Source organism: Nothoprocta perdicaria, unplaced genomic scaffold, assembly GCF_003342845.1.
Source record: "Nothoprocta perdicaria isolate Ctin4 unplaced genomic scaffold, notPer1 scaffold_312, whole genome shotgun sequence".
NCBI lineage: Eukaryota > Metazoa > Chordata > Aves > Tinamiformes > Tinamidae > Nothoprocta > Nothoprocta perdicaria.
The window spans coordinates 368,576-390,636 of NW_020455547.1; the positions used below are offsets into that span (position 1 = coordinate 368,576).

At 42.3% G+C, this 22,061-nt stretch overlaps 1 protein-coding gene across 1 annotated transcript in view; it reads right to left on the reverse strand.

Moving 5' to 3' along the window:
- Window positions 1–12,258, reverse strand: part of ANXA5 (annexin A5) — an 18,100-nt gene extending 5,842 nt beyond the window's left edge. Inside the window, exons 1-8 of the mRNA XM_026042715.1 lie at window positions 12,214–12,258; window positions 12,096–12,136; window positions 6,638–6,722; window positions 5,489–5,583; window positions 4,305–4,418; window positions 2,606–2,696; window positions 1,514–1,593; window positions 945–1,001 (exon numbers count right to left, since the gene is read on the reverse strand). Of these exons, the coding sequence (XP_025898500.1) occupies window positions 945–1,001; window positions 1,514–1,593; window positions 2,606–2,696; window positions 4,305–4,418; window positions 5,489–5,583; window positions 6,638–6,722; window positions 12,096–12,104 (531 nt within the window). The 5' untranslated portion in view covers window positions 12,105–12,136; window positions 12,214–12,258. The remainder of the gene's footprint in view (window positions 1–944; window positions 1,002–1,513; window positions 1,594–2,605; window positions 2,697–4,304; window positions 4,419–5,488; window positions 5,584–6,637; window positions 6,723–12,095; window positions 12,137–12,213) is intronic.
- Between the last annotated feature and the right edge of the window lie 9,803 nt (window positions 12,259–22,061).

The following is a 22,061-nucleotide window of genomic DNA, read 5'->3' on the forward strand; positions in this document are numbered from 1 at the left end:
TTTTTTTTTTTTTTTTTTTTTTTTTTGGCAAATCAGACAGGCAGAACTTCATTACTTGATGACTCACAGCAAAGGCAGAACCATGCTGAGCTGGCCAAGGAGGGAGTATTCCAAAACGAAGAATCAGATGGATTTATATGCTCTCAGAAAGAGGATTTTAGACTGTTCATTTCTCAGCCATAGGAAACTAGATTGATAACAAATTTCCATTATTTTAGAGCATATTCACTCCTCTCAGGCAAGTCCTTCAATGTAAGCAGCTTTGTGGTGGATCTGCTATTCTGCTTTTCCTCTGTCTCACTTTTTTTTGAGCAATTTGTATATTATCTTTCATCTCAGTTGACAATCTGCAAGCAATAAATCTAGCTCAAAGCTATCCAAAGTAGCTAAGAGGAAACATTCATTAAACAAGTTCTGTCACCAAATTGCTGAAATGGTGACCATTACTGCAACTAGCAACAAAGCTAATACATTCTAAAAAAATACCACGCCGCGGCTACCRGTTTACTGCTGGAATACCTTTCCCTGTGTGGAATACAGGTTTAGGGATCAGGAAGGAATGAACTCTTAACATCTCTGAGTTTTCCAGCAGTGGATCTCTAAGTATCTTAACTCTCAGCATCCAAAGCTCTCCCTTCCCTTGACTTAGCCACTGTAGTTTTTAAGGCATCTCATGAAGTAATAAACAAAACAGGACATGGGTTGTACTAAAGCCTGAATGCACCCACAATTTTGATGCCAATTTCAGTTTTGGCTACTATGTCCAGAATGTATAAAGATTTAGCAACTTTTTCTTTAAAAGRAGGGAACCTCAAAAAATTCTCTCACATTTTGGGCTCCATTTGTGTACTCCTTTTGCAAAACAATAGGTAGAAATGACATGTGGGGAAAAAACAAATAATATATGCATACATATACATACATATATGAATAAAATCACCCACCTGAGCATCCTGCTCAACAAGCGCCTCATCAACACSGCCATCAGGATCTCTATTTGCCTGAAGAGAATTTGTAGAAGTCATTATATTGATAGACTAGTTGCTTTTTGATGCAGCTGTTACATTCAGCTTGCAAGAGTGACTGTGAGAGGCCCATCCATAGGGCAGCTTCTCCAAAACAAATCTTATTTATCTCTACTGCTTGCATACAGCATAATGAAATAAATACTTTGTTTTTCCAATACCATCAACAACATCAGGGTCACTGCTCACTCTGGAGCATCATAGAAGTTTCTCAGGCGAGGGCTGTGGAAATAACCTGTAACAGAGCTCCAGATTGTTCCCATCACCTTAGTGGAAGTTACTCAGTTTCAGAACCAATCCTGCCCATCAGCATGTCTGTCTAAAATCCCAAGACAGTAAGWAAGAAGTATCAGACAAGAAAGAAGAAATTAAGAAGTGAGCAGGAGTACATATAATTTCAGTTCATGTGCTGCACACCCCAGCACGGGCAGTGTGCTGCAGCCCAAGATTTCAGTGTCTCCCCTACACACATGTTTATAGATACTGACCTGCAGCAGGACCACAAGCAGTCTCTGAAAATGGCCAGATGTTTCTCCTGTGATCTTATCCTCCAAGTTGGCCTCATATTCTGCAAAACATCAAACCTATTCATCACCTTACTGGCTTCTGGAGTACTTTTATGAAAATACCTTTTTTTTACAATTTATTTTTGACTCACAGTTTGTGGAATCATTTATCAAAAATAGCTTTAATAATCCAAACACATACTATCCCATTTACATTATTGTATAACTGTGGCAAAAAAAAAAAAAAAAAAATAGCCTCCCAAGCTCACAGCAGGAGCTGATTACTCAAAATATTATAAAATACAGGGTGTGCCACAAACAGGTTAAACTCCTTAAAAGAACTAAAGGGCATAAAGATATGCTGGTACACTGAATTAGAGCAATCCAGTGAGCAGGAGCCCAGGAAAGTTTCATTTTGCTTGCAAAACCTAATAGCATCAACAAGCTTTGCCCTTGGGGACCTTAAGTCTTGTCTTGAACCTTTTTCAGATGTGACATTTTCTTATGTGGCAAAAAGCTGGATAGATAGAAAATAAGTGTATTGAATTCAATTAAAYAGCTTCAAAATCACTACCAACAACGACATCCAAAAATCACAGAGGGAAATCTATGTGTGGATATTTATGTGCTTCAGCTCAAATCTAGAAACATGGCATATAAACCAACCAAAAGTTGTACTTGCTTGAGCACAAATGCATTTGACCACAGTTCCCAGCAGGAAGCAAACAACTGCTTCCATTTACGTGGTACCAGTTTACAACTACTAAAAATCCCCTTTGATTAGAGAGACGAAGCATATTGGGTGGAAGAAAAGCATAGTTGAAGGAATTCTGACTATATATCACAAGGCGGCAAATTCTGCATCCAAGTTAGAATTGTAAAACAAGAAGGATTGTAGTTTACATTCCAAACCCTGGCTTCTTACAGTATGAAGTTTTCCAGCCCAAAAGAACAAAATCCCAGCTGTTAGAAACACCCTTTGGTTCATGGACAAGCTTATTTGAAATAAGCATCCAAACTATATTGACAGAATTGAAATGAGAACTAGAAGCTTATTTTTAACTGAACTTTTACCTTGCAGATAAACCTGCTTTATATGCCGCACTTCCTCCGGTGTTCGGGAGGCAAGGATTTCAATCARCACTTTCTCGTTGGTCCCTGCTCCCTAGAAGGGGGCAAGTATAAATCCTTTGGTAAAACAACAACCTGGTGACGAGCATTCCCAAGACAGTCACAAGCAAACAGCAGCTTTACAAACCTGGAGCACAGAGTCTAAGCATCAGCAGTTGTGGAAAACCATGGCAAGTGGTTTCAACACATAACAAGTTTCAACAGACTTCAAGCTCTTAGCTGGGTTATTAACTTGCACCGAAATCTGGTTATCGGGTTCCTATCAGTTGTTACCCACCTTAGTTGAACTGCAGCTAGTATCAACACCTTTTCCTGCACAGATGCATTCTCTGGAATTCTATCATCTTGTGTAATATTATTTTAATAACAGTAACAAAAACACTCCTGTTTCATTATATTTATTTTCCCAGTCTGTTCCATCACTTCCCTGGCAGGCTTCAGCCCTTAAGTCAACAAAAGGAGCCTGGAAATTTTTTTGGTYCTTTTAGTGAACAGAGCTTCTTTGTCAGGTGCTATCGCCCCTTCCCACATCACAGAAACACTACAGAAAACTCTGGGATTCAAAGTTTCTGTTGTCCCACGCACTGTTTGCTGGGTCATGGGTTCATGAGGACTAAAGCCTACATATTAACCAGGTCGTCATCAAGCATCTTGGGATCTTACACAAAAGTGCCACCTCAGCCAAGCACTAGCTGACACTATGTCAAGTTCAATGTCCCCCACAACAGTCAATAGGTTCTGCAAACAATTCAGGGACACCCACTTCCTGAATTTCCACAGGCTGATGAGATCAGACAGATGTGACAGGAAAAAGTAGAAAGGGAACATATGGAAAAACACACAAAGAGTAGTGAATAAACATAAAGGCCATAAATTGTCTATTTACCTGTCCTTCCCCMAAACGCACCAAATAGATTCATATAAAGACAGATGTTAGAAAGGTAACATTAACTTGGTTATCAATTCTTCCCATTGTGTAACTGCAGACAGGTTTGAATGCATTGAGAATAAAAACTCATTTATTCTGCTCCTGGACATGAGTTTACACAACTTTACATCAAGTTGAATTGTACATCATCAGATATAAAAGGCTCTCTAGCTTAAATCACAGTCAGCAAGAGACAGCCAAAACCCACCATACTTCGATGAAATGCCTTCAACTAAYTTGTAGTCCATGCGTACAGCTGTAAAGCTACAAATCTGGTGCTGCTCATAGCAAAAWAACTTGTGCATCCTTAACTTCAGCACTGCACTTCAGCAGCAAGAAAGATTTAACAACCATACATACCTCCGACTTGCAATACCTAAATCAGGAGTAAGTCCCACGTTATGAAATTTTTAATTAAAATCTACAATGTCATTGTTGTTTCTTGTTAAAACAATTTCACATAAAACATTATACAGATGAGTTTTCTAATATACTGCTAATGAGTTATACGGGTAAATAATAAAAAGCAAAACCACAGCAATAACTAGATCATTGTGTGTTAGTATAACATTCCTAATTATAAAGAGAGAAGATTTCTACAAGCATTTCTCTTACCAACAGAAAGCTTTTATTTACAGAAAACAAAACAAGAGCAAAAAACAATCTTATTTCAAAGAATGTATTCACACCAACCCCTTGGTCCCCTCCGCTTACCTTGATGGCATGCTTCAGTGCATGAGCATCAAATATGTATGTTGGTCTCATCAAAGACACCATCAAGGTTTCAAATTTGCCAGAAAGCTCTGATTTCAGGTCATCTACAAGATCCTAGTGCAGAACAAACAAAGAACTGTAACAAACAAGGATTAAATGTTTCAAATGGATGTCACACATGTTCACAAACCAAATCACTCTGGAGAGGCATCAAAAGCGCTAGCGATAGGGCTGGGTTTCATTTTAACCAGCACCTACAGTGAAATAAACATAGCTCAAAGTGTAAGAAGGAAAAAGAATAGTTTATGTATGATATAGGCATTTGGAAAACCCGAGACATATTTTGGTCTGCAGGCTTAAAATAAATAAAAAAACAGCAAGGCAGAATGACACATGTGAAATAGAAAAACACATACACAATTGCTTCACAGCTCATATAAGCAAATATAAGAATTTGTCAAAAAGCAAAGGAGATTGGAATGGTCGTTACCAATTCCATTCATTTGGATTTGTTTGGCAGCTAATGCTAATACAGACAGAAGGTTCATATATTTTGTTCATTTTATATATATATATATATATACACACACACACACACACACACATATGTAGAAAACTTTTAAACTGCTTGCTAGCTGCACTTGTCATTGAAACAAAGGTTAGCCAGATAAGATGTTTAAGGAATAAGCAATGCTCAAAGAGAGAAACAAATCTTCCTTGCTTCAGTCTACCCTCTGCCATTATCTACCATATACTTGCCTTCATTTTCTGCTATGACATTAGATAGCTAGAAAAACTAATAGAAATCAAACCAAGAGAAAATCCTTTTCCCACTATCACATTACCCTGCAAACCAAATTTGTGGCATCAAAAGATTTGATAATTCCTTTCATACTGAGAACGAGGTCAATATTAGAAGCATGGTAATGGGAAACTACAGATTTTTTTTTTGTGCTAATCCTCCCAAGATGCTTATTGGAGTGACAGATGAAAAAAGAAAATCACAGCACGCCATTGTGATAACCTCAATGGAATATTCTAACCTAGCCAGCAACTCTGAATTATTAGGGGTGAGAAGATAGTCGCATTTTCTTCAAAGGACTCATAGGTTTATATTCCTCACAGTTTTAAGTAATTCTCAGAGGCCATATTCAGCTCTTTTCTGAAGTATTTTTTCTTCTCACCCTGCCAAACAAGGTTTTAAAGGCAGATGCAATTTCCTGGCGCTGACTGTTGTTTCTACTCGTAAGGATCTTCAGAATCGTTTCTTCATCAGTCCCTGTACAAGAAAGAAGGAAATCAAACTGTTAAAACAATGCTGGCAGAAACACAGACGGCAGTACAAGATGCTTTAGAAACAGCAATTCTTTGACAAAAGGCATAAGCATTCAACTAACAAGTGTCACACCGCAAGCTGTGCTGCCAGCTTTGGCAACATGCTGTAGCAAAACCACGGCTGCAGGAGCCACACACTGTTCTCAGTCAGTGTCCTGCTCCAGATCCTGCTCCCAGCACCCAAGGCCACAGGTACAACATTTAGTCACTGTCTGTATTTCTATAAAGGAGCGTTGCTTTCAGACTCTCCAACGGATTTATTTTAGAATAAATACCCTGTCTCCTCCAGCAAAACTCAGTTCAGCAGCCCTAAATACCCCAGAGTATGGAAGTATGGAGCTACTCTCCTTCTATATAACAGTTTTCAAAGTAGTCCTCACAGCACAACATCTTACTAGTTCCACTTAATCTGTTGATGAGCTGAGGGGCATTGCATTTCCTTCCTGTTCTGTACTTTCTTGCAGCCTTTCTTGTAAATTCCTGCATGTTCACACARGGAAGCTACAGCAGAAGCTGGAGCACTTGTGGGTCAACATTCACACAGTGTGTCTGTGCCCCTTGTAAACAGGTGCTGTGCCACGGCTTGCCCCTTTCTAGGCCAGGGCAGCTGTCGCACGTTTTCCAAGCACAGAGTTTCTAGCTATATTGTTGTAAGTCTGTTCTGCCAGGTCAATTTAGAGCCTAACTTACTGTGCAGTAAATCCTGTTCTGTAGACAAGTTCGGGAAGTATTCATTTTTCAACTGGAAATGTACAAATAGCCTTCTTTTTCTCCCCTGTGCTAATCTCAAAATAAGCACTCCTAAGGAGCGCACAGTCAGAGCTGCAACATGCTGAGATTTCTGCATTTCTGGGGTTATCATTCCACAACATGTAGACACAYGCCCTATCCTCACTTGCTAATATCGAAGAAAATCATGAGTTCAGACAGGACCTTTCCAAAGCCAGCTAAGACAAGAATGAGAGCCCCTTCCTTTTCATAAATTAAATTTCTCTTACCCATTCCCTTCATAGCCTTACGAAGGGCTTCTGCATCAGCTCTGGCATCAAAAGGAGAGAAGGCCTTCACGGTGCCTCTTGTGTACTAGGGGACAAAAAAAAAAAAAAAAAAAAAAAAAAAAAAAAAAAAAAAAAAAAAAAAAAAAAAAAAAAAAAAAAAAAAAAAAAAAAAAAAAAGAGAGAGAAAAAAAAAGAGAAAGAGAGAGAGGAGGTGAGAGAAAGAGCAAAGCCATGACAAAGAAGATACCCACACTTTCCAGTCCTCTCAGTCACCTCAGACCAGAATTTGAATCCCAAATCAAACGGTATTGCTATATTTTTCTTGCAAATGCCTAAATAGTGCTCTGTGGGTATGTAAACACGGCTCTTGCTAGAAAGGTACTAGCATGGTTTCACTCAGCAGCGGCCCTCCTAAGTTTTTTTATACGGCAATCGTTCATAGGATTGGTACTTACAACATTAAGGCCTGAATGCATGAAAGCGGCTAAGCAAATATAATTTATTAGAGTCATTTGGGGAATTAATTGGGCAGAGCATGTGTGCTGGAAAAACTGCACAAAGACTCAAGACATGCTCAGACATGAGAAAAAAAATTCCTTTCCTAAAGGAAAACTTATTGGACTTGCAGCCTGTGTCATGCTTCAATTTTTCCCACTCGCTTGGTTTTTCACCATTTACCTTTTGGCACAAGCACCTTTTACTCAAGTGATTCAGCAACCCGTCATACTGGAAATGAGACCTACTGAACTTTACAATGAGCTTCAACTTTTCTTGGTATTTTTGGCATAAGAATCTTCTTACACATGCCATTCAGCTACCTTYCACAGAGTAGTTTGCGGCCAAAAAAGAAATTTCCTTCCAAATATAAGGATAGAAGATCAAGCCATTCAAACACAAAAATAATTCCATTAGGTTTCCATGGAACAYGTCTCTTCAGGGAGTTTCTTGTCCAGTCAAAAGGATATTTAGCACCTTAAAGACTTGCCTTTACTTAACCACGACAGTTAAGAACCCACTGTGCTACACTCACATGCATAATCTGCTATATCAGATGTTAAGCTGAGCATTGGACGAGGTGGGAAAGAGCCCAGGCTCAGGAAGTGGGAGGTCACTCCAACTCCTGGCGGACACATGAGTGGGTGAGGTTTCCTATAGCCATTCCTGTGTGGATCTGGCAGGCTGGAGAGCCAGGGCATTCTTCCACTTAGGTCACGGAGCACAGAAGGAAGTGCCAAGACACCCCTTGGGGYGGAGGGCAGGTTATTTGAGAGGCASGGCAGCCCTCTGGCCTCTGCGAGCGGCCTTTCCCTCAGGTGCGGGAGCTCAGCCCAGTTTGCCTCAGTCACCGAATTTCAGAACACAGAGGAGGATGGGGTTTAGCAGGAACAACACATTTACTTCTAGTAGATGCCTTCCAGTATCCAGCACACTTGAGGGATTCGACAATTCCCCCAGTGTTCTGTTTTTCCCATTACAAGCAAATTCCCAGGCAATTTTTCAAGTTATAGTACAGCAATATGTAGTTACTGATTTTTTTCCTGGCTATCATGAAAAAATCTCCACGATTTGGGAATCAAAGTTACAAAACAGTTAGATTCAGTTTAGTAAAACAGAAAATAAAGAGTGAAAAGCCTCTATTTTTCTTCTCCCTTTTACTCATTCCTTTTACTTTAGTAATCCTCATTAATCTTTTTCTGACTGACAGAGTAAAGAGGGTATTTTTCAGTGTTTTCTCTCTTTATAATTAAAGGAAAGAAACCCATAATTCTCCTATTGAAATAACTCTCTAGTCAACAGATCTCATAGAGAATAGGTCTTGACTTCTACGTTAAAACTTTGTTTAAACACTAAATTTTCCATTAAAATCCACTTTGCATCATCTTTCTTACTTTTGTCAACTGAGAAAAATGCTTCCATAATTCTCATTTCCAAATCATCTTGTGGAAAACCTCAACATAYGTTAGACTTGACAAAGAAATCGTGAAATTCTTCTCATATAGCTGTGACCTGAGAGAAGTTCCTCGATGAAAGTAGGCACCGCTACATTTCAAGGATTCCCTCCTAAGCAGTGTTGACCGGGGAGGTTCAGGTTAGACACTAGGAAGAATTCCTACATGGAAAAAGTGGTGAAACATTGGAACAGGCCCAGGGGAAGTGGGGGAGTGACCATCTCTGGCAGTGTCCAAGGAACGTGTAGTTGAGGTGCTTAGGGACAYAGCTTAGCAGGCAGGGTGGTGAGGGGTTCATGGTTGTACTCGATCGTGAAAGTCTTTTCCAACCATAATGATTCTATGATTTAAAAGCTCTGTGCCTCCAAATAATAAAATTAATGTTTTCTGCTTGTTCTTTTTGCTTCTCCTGCCTCAGCAGAAGCTTGTAGGCATGTTTGTGGAGGACAGGAAAATTCGTCKCATCGGCTGAGCTCTTTTTTTCCTCCAACCAGCAGCTCAAAGCTACCAACAGCTTCTCCCGCTAGACAACATTGCTTCATAACTTGATGTCATGTGGCCACATACCCTGGCAACAGCCCTATCTGCATAAACACCAAGAGCCGCTCAACTAGGTTCCTTTTTGTTTTTCCTACCAAGTGGGCAAAAAAAGTTTCCCACCCACAAGATCCTATGTTTAGTCCTAGTGAATACAAAGGATTCATTATCAAGGGACAAGAGACCACATTTGTACTGACCTAGACTCTCTCCCAGTCGCTTTTGTTCCGAACCCACTCATGGCAAGTCCTTACCAGGCAGATGTCACACACGTGAAAAACTACCCCTTTTCATCTTGCTGTAGCAAGAAAAGCCGGGTCTCATCTCTCTGCTATTGAGAAGGCCAGTATCTGTTACAGAGAAGCTCGTATACGCTACCAGATTTTTTTTAAATCAGTCATCTGTTACCAAGAAAGCACAGGGAAATGGYGCAAGGAGAAATGCAAACCGAGAACGCTTTCCAGCACTTCAGTGGACCAGCAGAAAAGGAATGCTATTTTGAGAACACGGAGATGAGCCCAGGAGCTTACATGCTGGAATAAATGCACAATTCCCTTTGCATTTCTTAGATAAGTAGAACCATCTTGCAGATAATGCACAATCAAGTGTTGACCAGTAAACTGAAAGCTTCTATAGCCATTAAAGACGGGACAGACATCGTAGTTCAAGCTATGCTTTTATATTGACATCATACAAGAAAKATACAGGTATTTCATGAAACTTGAGCAGAAATGGCAACAGCCAGGAGAACATAAACTACATAGCAGAACGATGCATACAGACACAAAGTAGGCATGTATATAAAACTATTTTAMAAACAGTTTGACATAAAAAACTCTAAATTTAGTAAAGCTTCATTTTGCAGCTTAAAGGGAATGAATAAGCTCTGCTCACCAGACTATTTGCATCTGCCCTGAAAAAAAGAAAAAAAATCCTCCTAACAAGAAATGAAATTACCCAATATCTGTGTTGAACTCTGAGTCACTGCACCCTAGATACCAAAGATAGAAGGGGAAGMGAGAGGCAGAGAAAGAGAGAGAGAGAGGACACACACTTCTGTGTTAACAATGACCGCTACAGATAAAGTGGTGTGAGATGAGGCAGTTTCTCTCCAAGTAAGGTGGGTAAACAGACATGGAGAGACCAGTCTGTACAGCACCTCATGGCTCACAGCAGCTGCCCACAAAATGAATGGATCTTTCTCTCCTGGCAGTGGCAACACGCAAAAATCGCTCAGCACCTCCAGAGGCAAAAAAGAGATCTTGTCACTCCTGAGCAAGAGCAATTATTTCAGTGCCAGAGACTCCCAGAATAGCTCACCTTTTTTCAAAGGCTATGTTCTTCAGTGACATATCTAAACTTAATTGGACTTCGGTACACAACACTTCTCATGCTGTTCTGTACAGCTTCTATGAACTCTGAACCTTCAGCTACCTGCACAGTTACTATTAATACTCAATATTTCACAATTTTTCACAATTAACTGATATGTGTTTTCACTTAGTGGTGCAACACAATTAGTAACAGAAAATAAAAACTCTTCACATGCAAAAGCATACAATACCTCTGCCATGAGGAACAGATCTTATTTCTCACCTTTCTTCCCTCTGCCCCCCCCTTCTTTTTTTGAATTGAATTTTGAATTCCACTAACAGCCTTACAGCCACATACAGGCAGAGAATGGGGGAGGAAAGGAGAAAATGGGAGGGTAAGACCTATCAGATACAAGACCCACAGCTGCAAATGACTTCAGCCCAACTCTTCTTACCTCAGTCAGCCACTTAGTCCCATGTGTTACCTTRGGCAATAGAAAACCCTACCACTTTAACACAAGAAAAACTGGCTTTTGCTAAGGAACATGAAAGATTCCTATGACAAAGATCAAGAATTCCAGTCAGTGCCTATGTGGAGGCATGGATTCACTAAATGATAAGTGAATCAGAAATTTCCAAGTTTTTACAAAGCTTGAATCTATCTTCAGATCTACAAGTGATATTACACATATCACGGCAATAAAAGTTTGTCCAAGCAAATCAGTCTTTCCTAATATCCTACACTTGCATGGGCAAGTGCCTCTATTTTCAGTGAGGTACAGAGATACATCTCAACAAGCCAATCTGAGTTAGAAAAAAATGCTTTTCTACCGCTCAAAAGGACAAGCAAAGAGTTAGCAGAAGACAACTAAAAACAAATGGCCCTTTCTTTAAAATACAAAGCCTGTTTTTCTTTAAAAAATAAATTCAGATAGACGGTGAGTAAATGCTCTCAGCAATATTAAAACATCACTAGTATTAAATAATTCAACTAAGTACCCAACTTMTTTCAAATTAAAATAAAAAACCACTACAATGTTTCACTGTTTCTGTGCAATCAGCCTCACTTGTACAATGTCATGGCTTTCGATTCCTGACTTGTTCTCCAAGGCTTCATTCAGGCTCTGATGCAGCAACAGGGGTACAAGGTTTGTAAAGAAGACACCGAGTGAAACTGTGTGTGGTTACTACAATATTTTGAGGGAAGAGGAGGAAAAAAAGGGGGGGGGGGGGAAGGGGACCCAGGAAAGCATCAGGAGGGACCTGGCTGCGCTGAGACGTGTCACCTCCGTGGCAAAGAGGCAGAGCTGCCCAGAGGCGAGCGGAGGAGGAGAAAATAGTTCTTCTCTTCCCTCCGCCAGTGGAAAGCGCCTCCACCCAGGCGCAGTATAAACACACGGCACTGAAAACTTGGCCGAATTACTGAAACAGACGGGGGAAAAAAAAAAAAAAAGAAAAAATAATAAAGTTATGCCTGCCACGCGCCTCCCATGACCAGCTGTGCTCCCCATCGCCGTCCTCCTCCCGGCGCCTCCCGACGCCCGGGACGGGGCGGCTTGAGAGGGGCCGCAAATACAGCAGCGGAGCGGAAAAGGCAAGAGGGCAGAGCTGTGGAGCGGGTCGCGCGGCCGTTGGCGGCCGTTGCAACCGCCGCCTCACCTTCGCCATGTCGGGCTCCTCCGCGCCGCGCCGCGCCGAGCCTGCAAAGAGAGAGGCCGTGAGCAGGGGCCGGAGCCGCAGGGGCCGGAGCCGCCGCGCCGCCCTCCGCGCCCCTCACCGCAAGCGGGTCCGCAGAACCGTCCGAGGGAGCGAGGGAACGAGCGGGAGAGGGAGCGAGCGGGCGCTGCGAGGAGGGAGGGAGGCGGCCCCACCCAGGGGCCGGGCCCTGCTCCTGCCCCGCGGCGCCGCCGGGACTGGCCCCTCCTTTTTTTCTTCTTTTTTCTTCTTTTTTTTTTTTTTTTCCATCACTTCATATTGCCCCAAAAGTTCACAAATAGTTCAGGAAAAACATGAGACGCAGCAGCCCCGGGGGCCAAGCGGTTTGCCAAAATGGCCTGATTTCCTTACTAAAGTCTCCTTTGCATCCCCTCCCTTCACAGAAACACAGACTCAAGAACAGCAAAACTGCTCAGTATGGCTCAATATACGCACGGAGCAATGAGCAATAGATAGGCTGCAAAGTCAGGGTGTTTAAGAAAATATAAAGGGCTCTGAAATGGTTTTAAGATTTTTGTGAGTGTGTGTGGCAGTTCCAATTGGCTGCTTCGCGTTTAAGCACAAACGCAGCTCAGGCACCCCCACCTCCAGCTGTAAACACCGAAGCAATTTTCTCCCTGCGTGTTGCATCCAGAGCATATACAGGATATACTGGGCTCATGTTTCGAGCTTTACCATCTGGAGAAAGTTCACATTATACACCATGGGAAAGAAAAAAAATAAAGAAAAAAAATATAGAAAAGAAAATGTAGGACCTGGATCCTTCATTTTTAATGCACTCTGAAACTCCAAGGCACACGACTGCCACACCGAGCACGGAAAGCCACAGATGTGAGCGCAGCCACATGGAATTCAGACCATTTGTGACTCAGGCATGTGATAAGAAAAGGAAAAGCTACTGGACAGCAAGAAAGCTCAACAGGGTTCTATTAGTATCAACTAGTACCAATTGATACCAGAGTATCAATTAGTGAACAATCAGTAACTCCTCTGGAAACCAATAAAGCTCTAGTCCAGCTTGCTTTGAAACGTGTCGTTAGGATCTCCCTTCCATAGCAAATGGCACACACAAAGATAAGTATGGTTGCCTTGAGCAATTCAAATCTATCTGTTAAGCTTCATGAATGATGAAACAAGTCCTGGAATAATCTGGGGAAAAAATGTCTATTTCTGACTAACACGTGCTTCATCAATTGGTATCTGAGTGCCCACAATGCAACTGTGCTGCCTCAGAAAGACTCGGAGCCTCCTCTCCCCTCCTTCCACTGCAGCAGGCCATGAATTAGCRGCCAGCATTGGCTGGTCCCACACCAAATAGCTGCTATTAGCTTAACACAAGCACTGCAGAATTTTCATGGAAGGATGGGGAGACTGAAAAGCAGCTTGCCTTCTCCTAGCTGTATTCATGTATCTTTCAAACTACGAGGATGGATTTTTCTGATAGATGGGTCATATGATTTATGTTTCCAGTGCCATATTTAATATCCTAATTTATGACCACTCCCAAATTTAAGAAAATCCTCAGATGACAAGAGATATCTTCAACACCGTTTCTCCCTTTAAACACTGTGTTGCAGGCTGTGGGATTGGGACCAAAATAACACACACCCCTTGCTGTGCAGTAAGCCCCTCTGCGTACGCACTTCACGCASGCTGGAAGTGAAGCAGCCCACCCTGGGTCGTTTGGAGGTACCTGGCACCGCTTCCCTCTCGCGCACCTCTGAGGAGCTCACACTTGCAATGCCTTGGTGCTCCACTCCAGGTGCACGCTCCTAGTGCCGGCCAAACACAAGGAAAGGTACCACCAATCTAATCCATGAAGGATAAGGAACAGAGAATCTTGGATATGAGAACACACAGTATTTTCCTGCTCTGAAAGGGTCCAAAGGAGAAAAAAAAAAAGATTTAAGATAAACACTATCTGAAACAATGGAAAGGTTAAACTGAGATGAACAGAGCAATCTTGTTGCCAGCAAATGAGGTTAGCAGTATAAGTTACTCCAGTCAGGCTAAAATGCTGTCAGTGTTTGCTTAAGCAAGCAAATATTTGCACAACTTCATGGAAGAAGGAGGCCTTGAAAGGCATTAGAATAAAATTAYGCAAAAGATTTGCCAGTCCGCTTTGCAAGAGCTGATGTTTGAAAATCTCACACTCGTCACTGAACACCCATCTTTGCATGGATTTGAATGCAAAGGGAAGAGGTAAGAATGGTTGGACCTGAAAACTCAGAACAGGCCCGAGGAAGACATRAGCTTGCAGCAGGAGAGAAATGTGTATTGTATGGACTGCCCTTGGTGGCAAGATTTAAGGTGGGCTAGGAGCCATTTACAGACATAATGTGCAGGACCTCCCTAGCCATGGTGAGCATAGCTAGCTGCTCTAGTGTCCAACACAGCGCTCACCCACAAACCATATAAAGGTCTTCCCGATTCAGYACACTACTGCCAGTGTTTTTTTATTTTTAATTGGCTCCAAGCTTTGTTAAGTGCAGAGCTGTGCACACCTGGAACAATAACAACAATAACAACAACTGATAAACAAAGCAGCAATGCCTTGTGACATATTTAGTTTGACCACACAAATCAATTTTCATTTGCCAACAGGGTCATGCTTTTCTAAATGCYAAATCTGCTTCAAAGCATAGATCTTGTCTGCATAAAGTGAAATTCTGGCCTTGCCTCTAAATCATGCTTTTAAAGAGTAAAGATGAGCTCAAGTATCACATTTAGGTCGAATGTCCCTTGGTTAGGCAACCGAGATGTGTCTAACAGCCACCAAGCCAGGGTAACGTGAGAAGCATGGATTACATTAGCAATCTTGCACTTCCTCAGCAGGCAGGATGGGATTGCATCAGTCAGAGCATGCATTCTGCATTCAGAGCATCTTGCTCTGAAAAGACATAATCTACTGTTGCTGTGCCAGAGGTTAGTACTTCCCTGGCCTAACCTCCTGGAAAGGGGTTAAAAACTACATATGCATATTAAGAACAGCAGGACAAAATACGGAATGAGCAGCACTCACGAGGACATGATTCCTGCACCTCTGTCCCTCTGGAGGAGGTGAGACTCTGGGGAGAGCGTGGCCAGTCTGAAACCCACCTTCACAAGAGGGAATTAACCCTACGGAGTTAATCCTCCTAGGACGTATCRTCCTATGGAGGAGGTGGCAGGAGAGCAGCATGAAATTCTGTCACGGGCACAGGCTTCACCTGTCAGCCACTTCTCTCCCTTTGGGAGGACGTAAGTTTTGCTGTCTCCCAAAGAAAAGTGCAGCTACTCTTGACTTGGTTGTCATCTCAATGTGACAAGACTGAAATCCTAGACAAGGACTATTTGCTGCCATGCTAGAAAGCATCTGGATGAAAGATTAACAACAACAACAACAAAAAGATGTTAACTTCAAGAGTACACTCTCTAGCAATTGCTGTCAAAAGCAAGATGCTGTTGTCACAGAAAGACAAGTAACTCCAGGTTTAAAACAAAAAAATAAAGATGGTATCTTGCYGGCTTCTGCGTCAAGTCAGCTTCTAGAGGGAATCCTCATCTCCTGCCCAAAAGCATCATACATCACTTTGCTAGCAATAACATTTCTGAGATGTTACATGACACAACGTGGCTACCACTAAGTGAACCACAGAAGAAAAAAGGCAAGGCACATATTAAAGAAAAGTATCCTTCTGCCACTTACCAGGTTGTAAGGCAGCCGCTGAAAAAGAAAAGGCTTTCCATTTATCTAAAGGAGTAACTGTAATCACATTAGAGTCCTCTTCGCATGATACCAAAAAGCTAAGGACAGTGAATGCCCTAGTTTGAATATTTTCTCTTTAAGGAGAGAAAAAAAAAAAAAAAAAGGCAGAATATTTTAAAAAGCCTATGGTGGAGGCAATGAAAAGCAATAAGCTTTTGTCCAGGAAGATTTTCAGGCTTGTGAAATTTCAGGGAGCAGATGCTAGTGCCTGTAGTCACGGTTTAATGATCAAAATATAACCGAAGATCAGCCTTAAAGGCCTTTCACATTCAATGTATCTTTGGAAGTGAACCACTGACAACTGTTTGAGGAACAACAAGTCCAAAGTGAAGTTAACTGGGGAGAACACAGAAATTGCATCCTGCTGCTTTGATTACTAGTAACACCCCAGGAACCAGTTCCTTCCCAGAGCGGGAGCCGGCGGGTGGCAGTTTCTCTGTGTCCCGTTTCGCTCGGCTCTGACACAAACCGCAGGCGCAACAACCTGCTCTGCTGAGAAGAGCTAGGGCAGCCTTTGCACAGCTCAGGTACGAGACACACGAGCAACCCTTCGAACACGAGTTAGGAGGGAGGAGAGGGCACTACTGCTTAACAGGCAGGGTAAAAGTGTAAATACCAGCAGAAAGTTTATAAAATTCTCTCCATTTTTTTTTTTAAGTGCTTTGAGAATTGCTTTGGAGACTAAAAATATTGCTTTATGCTCCAGTAAAGATAATTTCCTGTAAGTGATTCATTACTTCTAATCCGCAGCCCATTACACAGCSGTGCTCTCTTAGATTCTTGATTTCTCGAGGGACCCCACTACAATGAGGAAAGGTTAACAGGAGTTAAGAGCATTCATAGCAGTTACAGCATTGGGTTACTGGAAAAAAAAAAAAAAAGAAGAAGAAGAAACACAACTTTTTTTTACTCAGAGGACGTGCAGCTTTCTCTGAAACTMTCCTTACAGAAAGGCATACCACAGGAATGTCATTGATAAAATAAACAGCAGGAATTCAAGCAAAGCTTTACATCCACAGGGCTAAATGGGTGGACTAAGTGTGAGCCTTGCCTCAGGCTCTGGGTGCTAATGCCAATGCAGGACAATTCTGCAGCATTACACTGAAGCCGGCCTGGATACCCAGGCTGCTAGTCTTCCTGGGAGATGCAGCTGACATCCCTGAGCACCGGGGATTTGCATTCCCCTAGCGGAAGAGAAAGGGAGTCAGGAGCTTGGGTTACAATTCTCACTTTTCTGTGCTCTTATGAGAGAGTATAAGGGAACAGCCCATCAGTAGTAACAGGACATTTGTCTTCTATCCAGCACTTAAAGCAGAGTTTTACAGAATTTAAGAGCAATCACAAACCTGTGATAAAGCAATAAATAACCATCAAATGTAAAAAATGAAAGTTCAGAAAGATGTTTCCCTCAGCTGGTTAGGTCATTAGTTATGCTTGGAAAAGAGGAGTGGGGAAAAAAAAGTTCTGTTTGCTAGAGGTTTAATTCAACGGAAACTTGAAAAACCTGGGAGAAGGAAATAAAAACTTTCTGTGAGTGCATGTCTCCTGCTCTGTGATGAAGGGAAACATTAATCCACTTAACTGGTATGRATTGGGATAATGCCACCAAAAACCTTTGCTTTTATTATCCCAGCTACACAGTGAGATCCCGTAACAAGACCTCTTCCTCATGTCAGGCCCCGGATGAGCAGCCTGGCATTCAGCATCCCCAGGAGAGCCCTGAGACACAGAAGTGCTCGCATCCTCACTTCCCAGCGGAGAAGAAAGGGGAGCCAAGGGCGCAGCCATGAGCCAGGCCCAGACAGCAAGACACAAGCTCCCGGCTTGGCGCTGGGCTGCTCTCTCTTCCTTCTTCATGCTGCCAAGGGACCTCAGTGACACTGAAAGCTGCCTCCTTCCTTTACATATTTACTGGAAAAAGAAAAATAAACCCCACAAATGATCGTAGAGGTGTTAAAACGAGGCATCCTCCCACCTCTGCATTGGTTGAGATGGGACATCTAGTGGCAAGGCCCCGGTACTGAATCTATTGGCTGAGAGATGGGGAGAAAAAAAAAGAAAAAAAAGAAAAAAAAAGATCTTTTCAAATCTTTCCTGGGCATGCATTAATACTACGAAAGTAAAGCAGTAACAGGAGTGATAGGAGTGATACATGAAATTCCTCGAAAATCCTGATACAGGCAAAATTGTTCTTCCAACAATTCAAAACAAACAAACAACTCACCAGACAGTCAGGCAGGTACCTGAATTAATTTGTTTTTCTTCCCTCATGTTTGCTATTTGCATCCCTTTTGCTCACTTTAGAGACTCAAAAGGTCCAGATGAAGTCATCCATATGCATTTGAATTATGGTTCACACTCAGAAATATGCTGTCAAACTCCATTTGCTGCTCTCTGTGGAAAGTTAAAACTGACAGCTCTGCTGCTGGGGGAAAAAGAAAAGGGCTGCTTACCTATAATATCATCACGGCATCGTGGTATTTGATCCCAGAGTGGTTTATTTATTGAGATTTCTCAACAGCTGTAGGCAGATTTACCTCTAGCTCGCTGTTCTTTTAGGTATAAAATGATCAGCAAGTTCCTGATACTACGAAGATAAACACTTCTTACCGATAGATAGCTCACAGTAAGACTTTGTCATTAAAATAAGCAAGATTCTGATATATATAATTACATAAATATGAGTCTTATATAAGTGCATTTGAATAAATGGAAAATAAAAGGTTCTGTGATTGTTGATTCTTTGTCATTGGTCCTTAACAAGAATTTAAATGTAAATTTGGATTATATTTCACATAACAAGGAACCAGATTTCATACCATTAAAATTAGACACCAATAAATCCCACAAGCAGGTGAAAAATGAACAAATAAGGAGGAAATACTAAAGTCTATAGCTAAGTCTTTTTACTTCAGCACAGAGCGCAACTAAAATCAGCATAATTCATAAAAGCATTTGGTTTATTCCACTGCAACAACTTCAGTCGGCTCTAGAATTCAGATACTCTCTTTGAAAGATAACGTAAAAGATTTTCACCAGTGTGAAATGCTTATCCACTCTAGACAGGTTTTAGTCGAGCAAAGCCTTTTACGTTTGACACTCATAAAAGCCATCAGTAAAACAACTTTCAGTGATGAATGAGAGGCTCAGGGCAAGCAGTGAATATGTCTGAAGAACTGAAATATACTGAAGACATCAGATAAAGAAATTATTATGAATGTAATTTCTTCTTAAATTAGCATTGCGCAGATATGGGATTATGCCTTTAAGTTGAAAAGTTGAAATCTTCTCTACAAAAGTGTCCAAGCAATATTTCATTTAGCAGAACTGCAGGCCAAGATAAGTGAACAGATCAATTTGATATGAGTCTTTTCACCTCAAAGAGCTCTACCTTCCAGCCATTAGTATTTTCTTCATGCWTTCATCCCTTAAAGTGTTTTCACCGTAGGGTTTTTATAGAGCCTGCTTCAACTGATAGTGCCGGTGGCAGAAAGGGGAGGCTGAAGAGGGAGCTTGCTTGAGGCTTTGGTGCTGCCCCCAAAAGCTAGAAGCCTGTTGTCAGGGGGCGACTTCTTATAAGTTCACTAAGGGTATTTCAGTGCAACCCCAAGTAGCATCACCAAGCAAGTCTGTTGCAGGGTGAATGCTCTTTTCCCCCACATCAAGTTTCACCTGTGTTTTATATAGCAACAGGACAGGGAAAAATTGCTGCATGTTCCCTGAAATGAAAGCCAGCAGGAAAAGATGTCCACCTTTGCCAGGCTGGCATGAGGGTGTCCTTCTAGAGCCTCTTCAGAGCAGCATTTTGGTGGCAGCATTGCATGAGCCAGCCTGCAGCTTGCCTTGTATCCTGGTGGTAACGTTACACTTGTTCTGCTTATATACCATATTTCTGCCAACCTACAGCCAGCTCACGCCTCACTTTCCCATCGGAGAGATTAGGGCAAGAGGGCAAAGTCCTGAATGCAAGGGGTGAAGGGCAGTGCCTGAGCACACTGGGTGACTTGCACAAGGTGACTGAGCACCACGGAGTTGTGGTGAGTTATGTGAATACTCAACTAGCATGGTGCAGGGATGCATCATCTTTTCCTCCGCGCTTATTCTTTGCACTATAATGTATTGCAGCTCTCTAATTCCTCTGCTAAGTATCCATAATCTTGTGACAAACAAAGAGCCTCCAATGATTATTCAGTTGAATCAGGGAAACAGGTACAGATAACTCAGTTAATCACTTAAGCTGAGTGTACCAAATAAGGGTTAGGAAATTGAAACAGCTGTTTTGACAAACTCTACATTTTAACACAGAAGTGGTTTACCTCATTTCAGCTACTGACAAATTACCGCAATTTATTTCTTTGACAAGATCATTTCATTAGACCTTTATGGAAAGACCATAAATACATATGCTTTTCCTCACAGTTTTAAAGCCAAAGAGAACATCTCCATCTTCACTGGGGTGGATGCGCACCTCCCTTCAGCACAAGGGTACTAAGCTGTGCTCAAAGTCCTCAGAAAAGCCACCGGGCAACCGCTGAAACTCCTCCCTGAGGGGCTGGGGAGGCTGAACAGACACCCTCCCACCTGCCCACTCGCAGCCGCCTGCAAATTGGCAATGGGACACTGGAGGATGCAGGAGCACAGGGTCCATTCCTGTGCCCTGGCTGGCAGCCCAGGCYGCATGAGGATGCTGAGTCCCCTTGGCAAGGGAAAATAAGGCAGCAGGCCTTCACATAGCCCCAAGGTCTGTCTCATGCTCAATTTGACAAACACAAGTAAGAGAAGTCTCTCCTCACCCTATTGCGGAGAGAAGGCTCTGTAAAAAAACTCACTATTTCCTTGGAAATTATTTGTTCAAACAGAGAAAACCTGCAAGACATCCTCTTCCCTCTTTAGACACACCTCACCATCCAGGCCCTTTGTGCTTTTCTACCCATCAAAAAACAAGTGCAATGAAACCCGCCACCCTTCTGCTGCTCCTGACGCCCGACTTGGGCTCCAGGCCTGCTCTGCCTGCCAGCCCCTCCCAGCTGAGGCGCCCCAAGGTGCCCCGGCTCCGCTCACCCCGCTCAGGCCGCCGCCAGCTCCGCAGCCCCCTGCTCTTAACCCCTCCGGGACCACTCTCCCCGTCCTGACAAAAACAAGCTCCCCACTCCTTCCCTGGCACCTGCTTCCTTATGGAAGCACTTGTGCTTCCTCCTCTCCATGTCCTGCAGGTTCCCAGCTCCCTTCCCGTCAGCGTGGCCAGCAATGCCTGGCAGACTGTTATCTCTGAGCTTATCCCCAAGGATGATGCTGCTTGATGAACACCCAGGCTGCGGGGGCCCGGCTTTCCATTGCAAACGAGCGTGCTGAGCTTGCATCACACGTCTGCAGTTACAAGGCATTCATGGCAGGTAAGAGGCTCTGGATCAAGTGCAGCAATCATCCCAAGGGAGAGAAAACAAAATCAGGAAAGCACAGGCTAGGAGCGCGGAGTTGCTAAACTTTCCAGAGCAATCCATCAGGGCACCAGCRAGAACTGTCCCGTCACACACAGGAATCCCTTGGAAAACGAGCTCAGGAATCCCACACAAAACAGCAGTGTATATGTGCACGGTCCTAGTTGGGTTTTCAGTTCTTTTGTGCTCTTTCAGATAATTACGCGTCTCATGTCAGCAGCTGCAGAAGTCACTTGAACAACCCAAATGGCTTTTTTGAAACACTAACTGCATACTCAAAATGCTATTAGAAAGGGACACATGCAACAGCAGAAGCAATGGACAATTTCTTTCTTACAAGCACTTGAAAGAAACTAAATTATTCTGTGCTTTCTAGATTAATATGCAAATACTATACAGCAAATCCAAGGAATTAATTTTTGGAAAAACATTTGTCTTTTTTGCTTTTAATGTCAGTGACTTGCCTGTTATTGACCACTTTGTGCAAAAGTATTAATATAGCAGGCACGGTTTCGTTTACATTTTTTACTGTTAGTAGGGTATCAACTGTAAAATTACAATTTACGCCATATTATCAGGCACATTATATCAATTCTGATATCTTAATAACAGCTATACATCTCATTTCACCAATGCTGTAGCAAATCCAAGCATAAGGGAAAAAATACCTGAATTATATGGTGAGATATTGCCTGATTTGCTTAGAAAGAGGGGAAGGAAGAG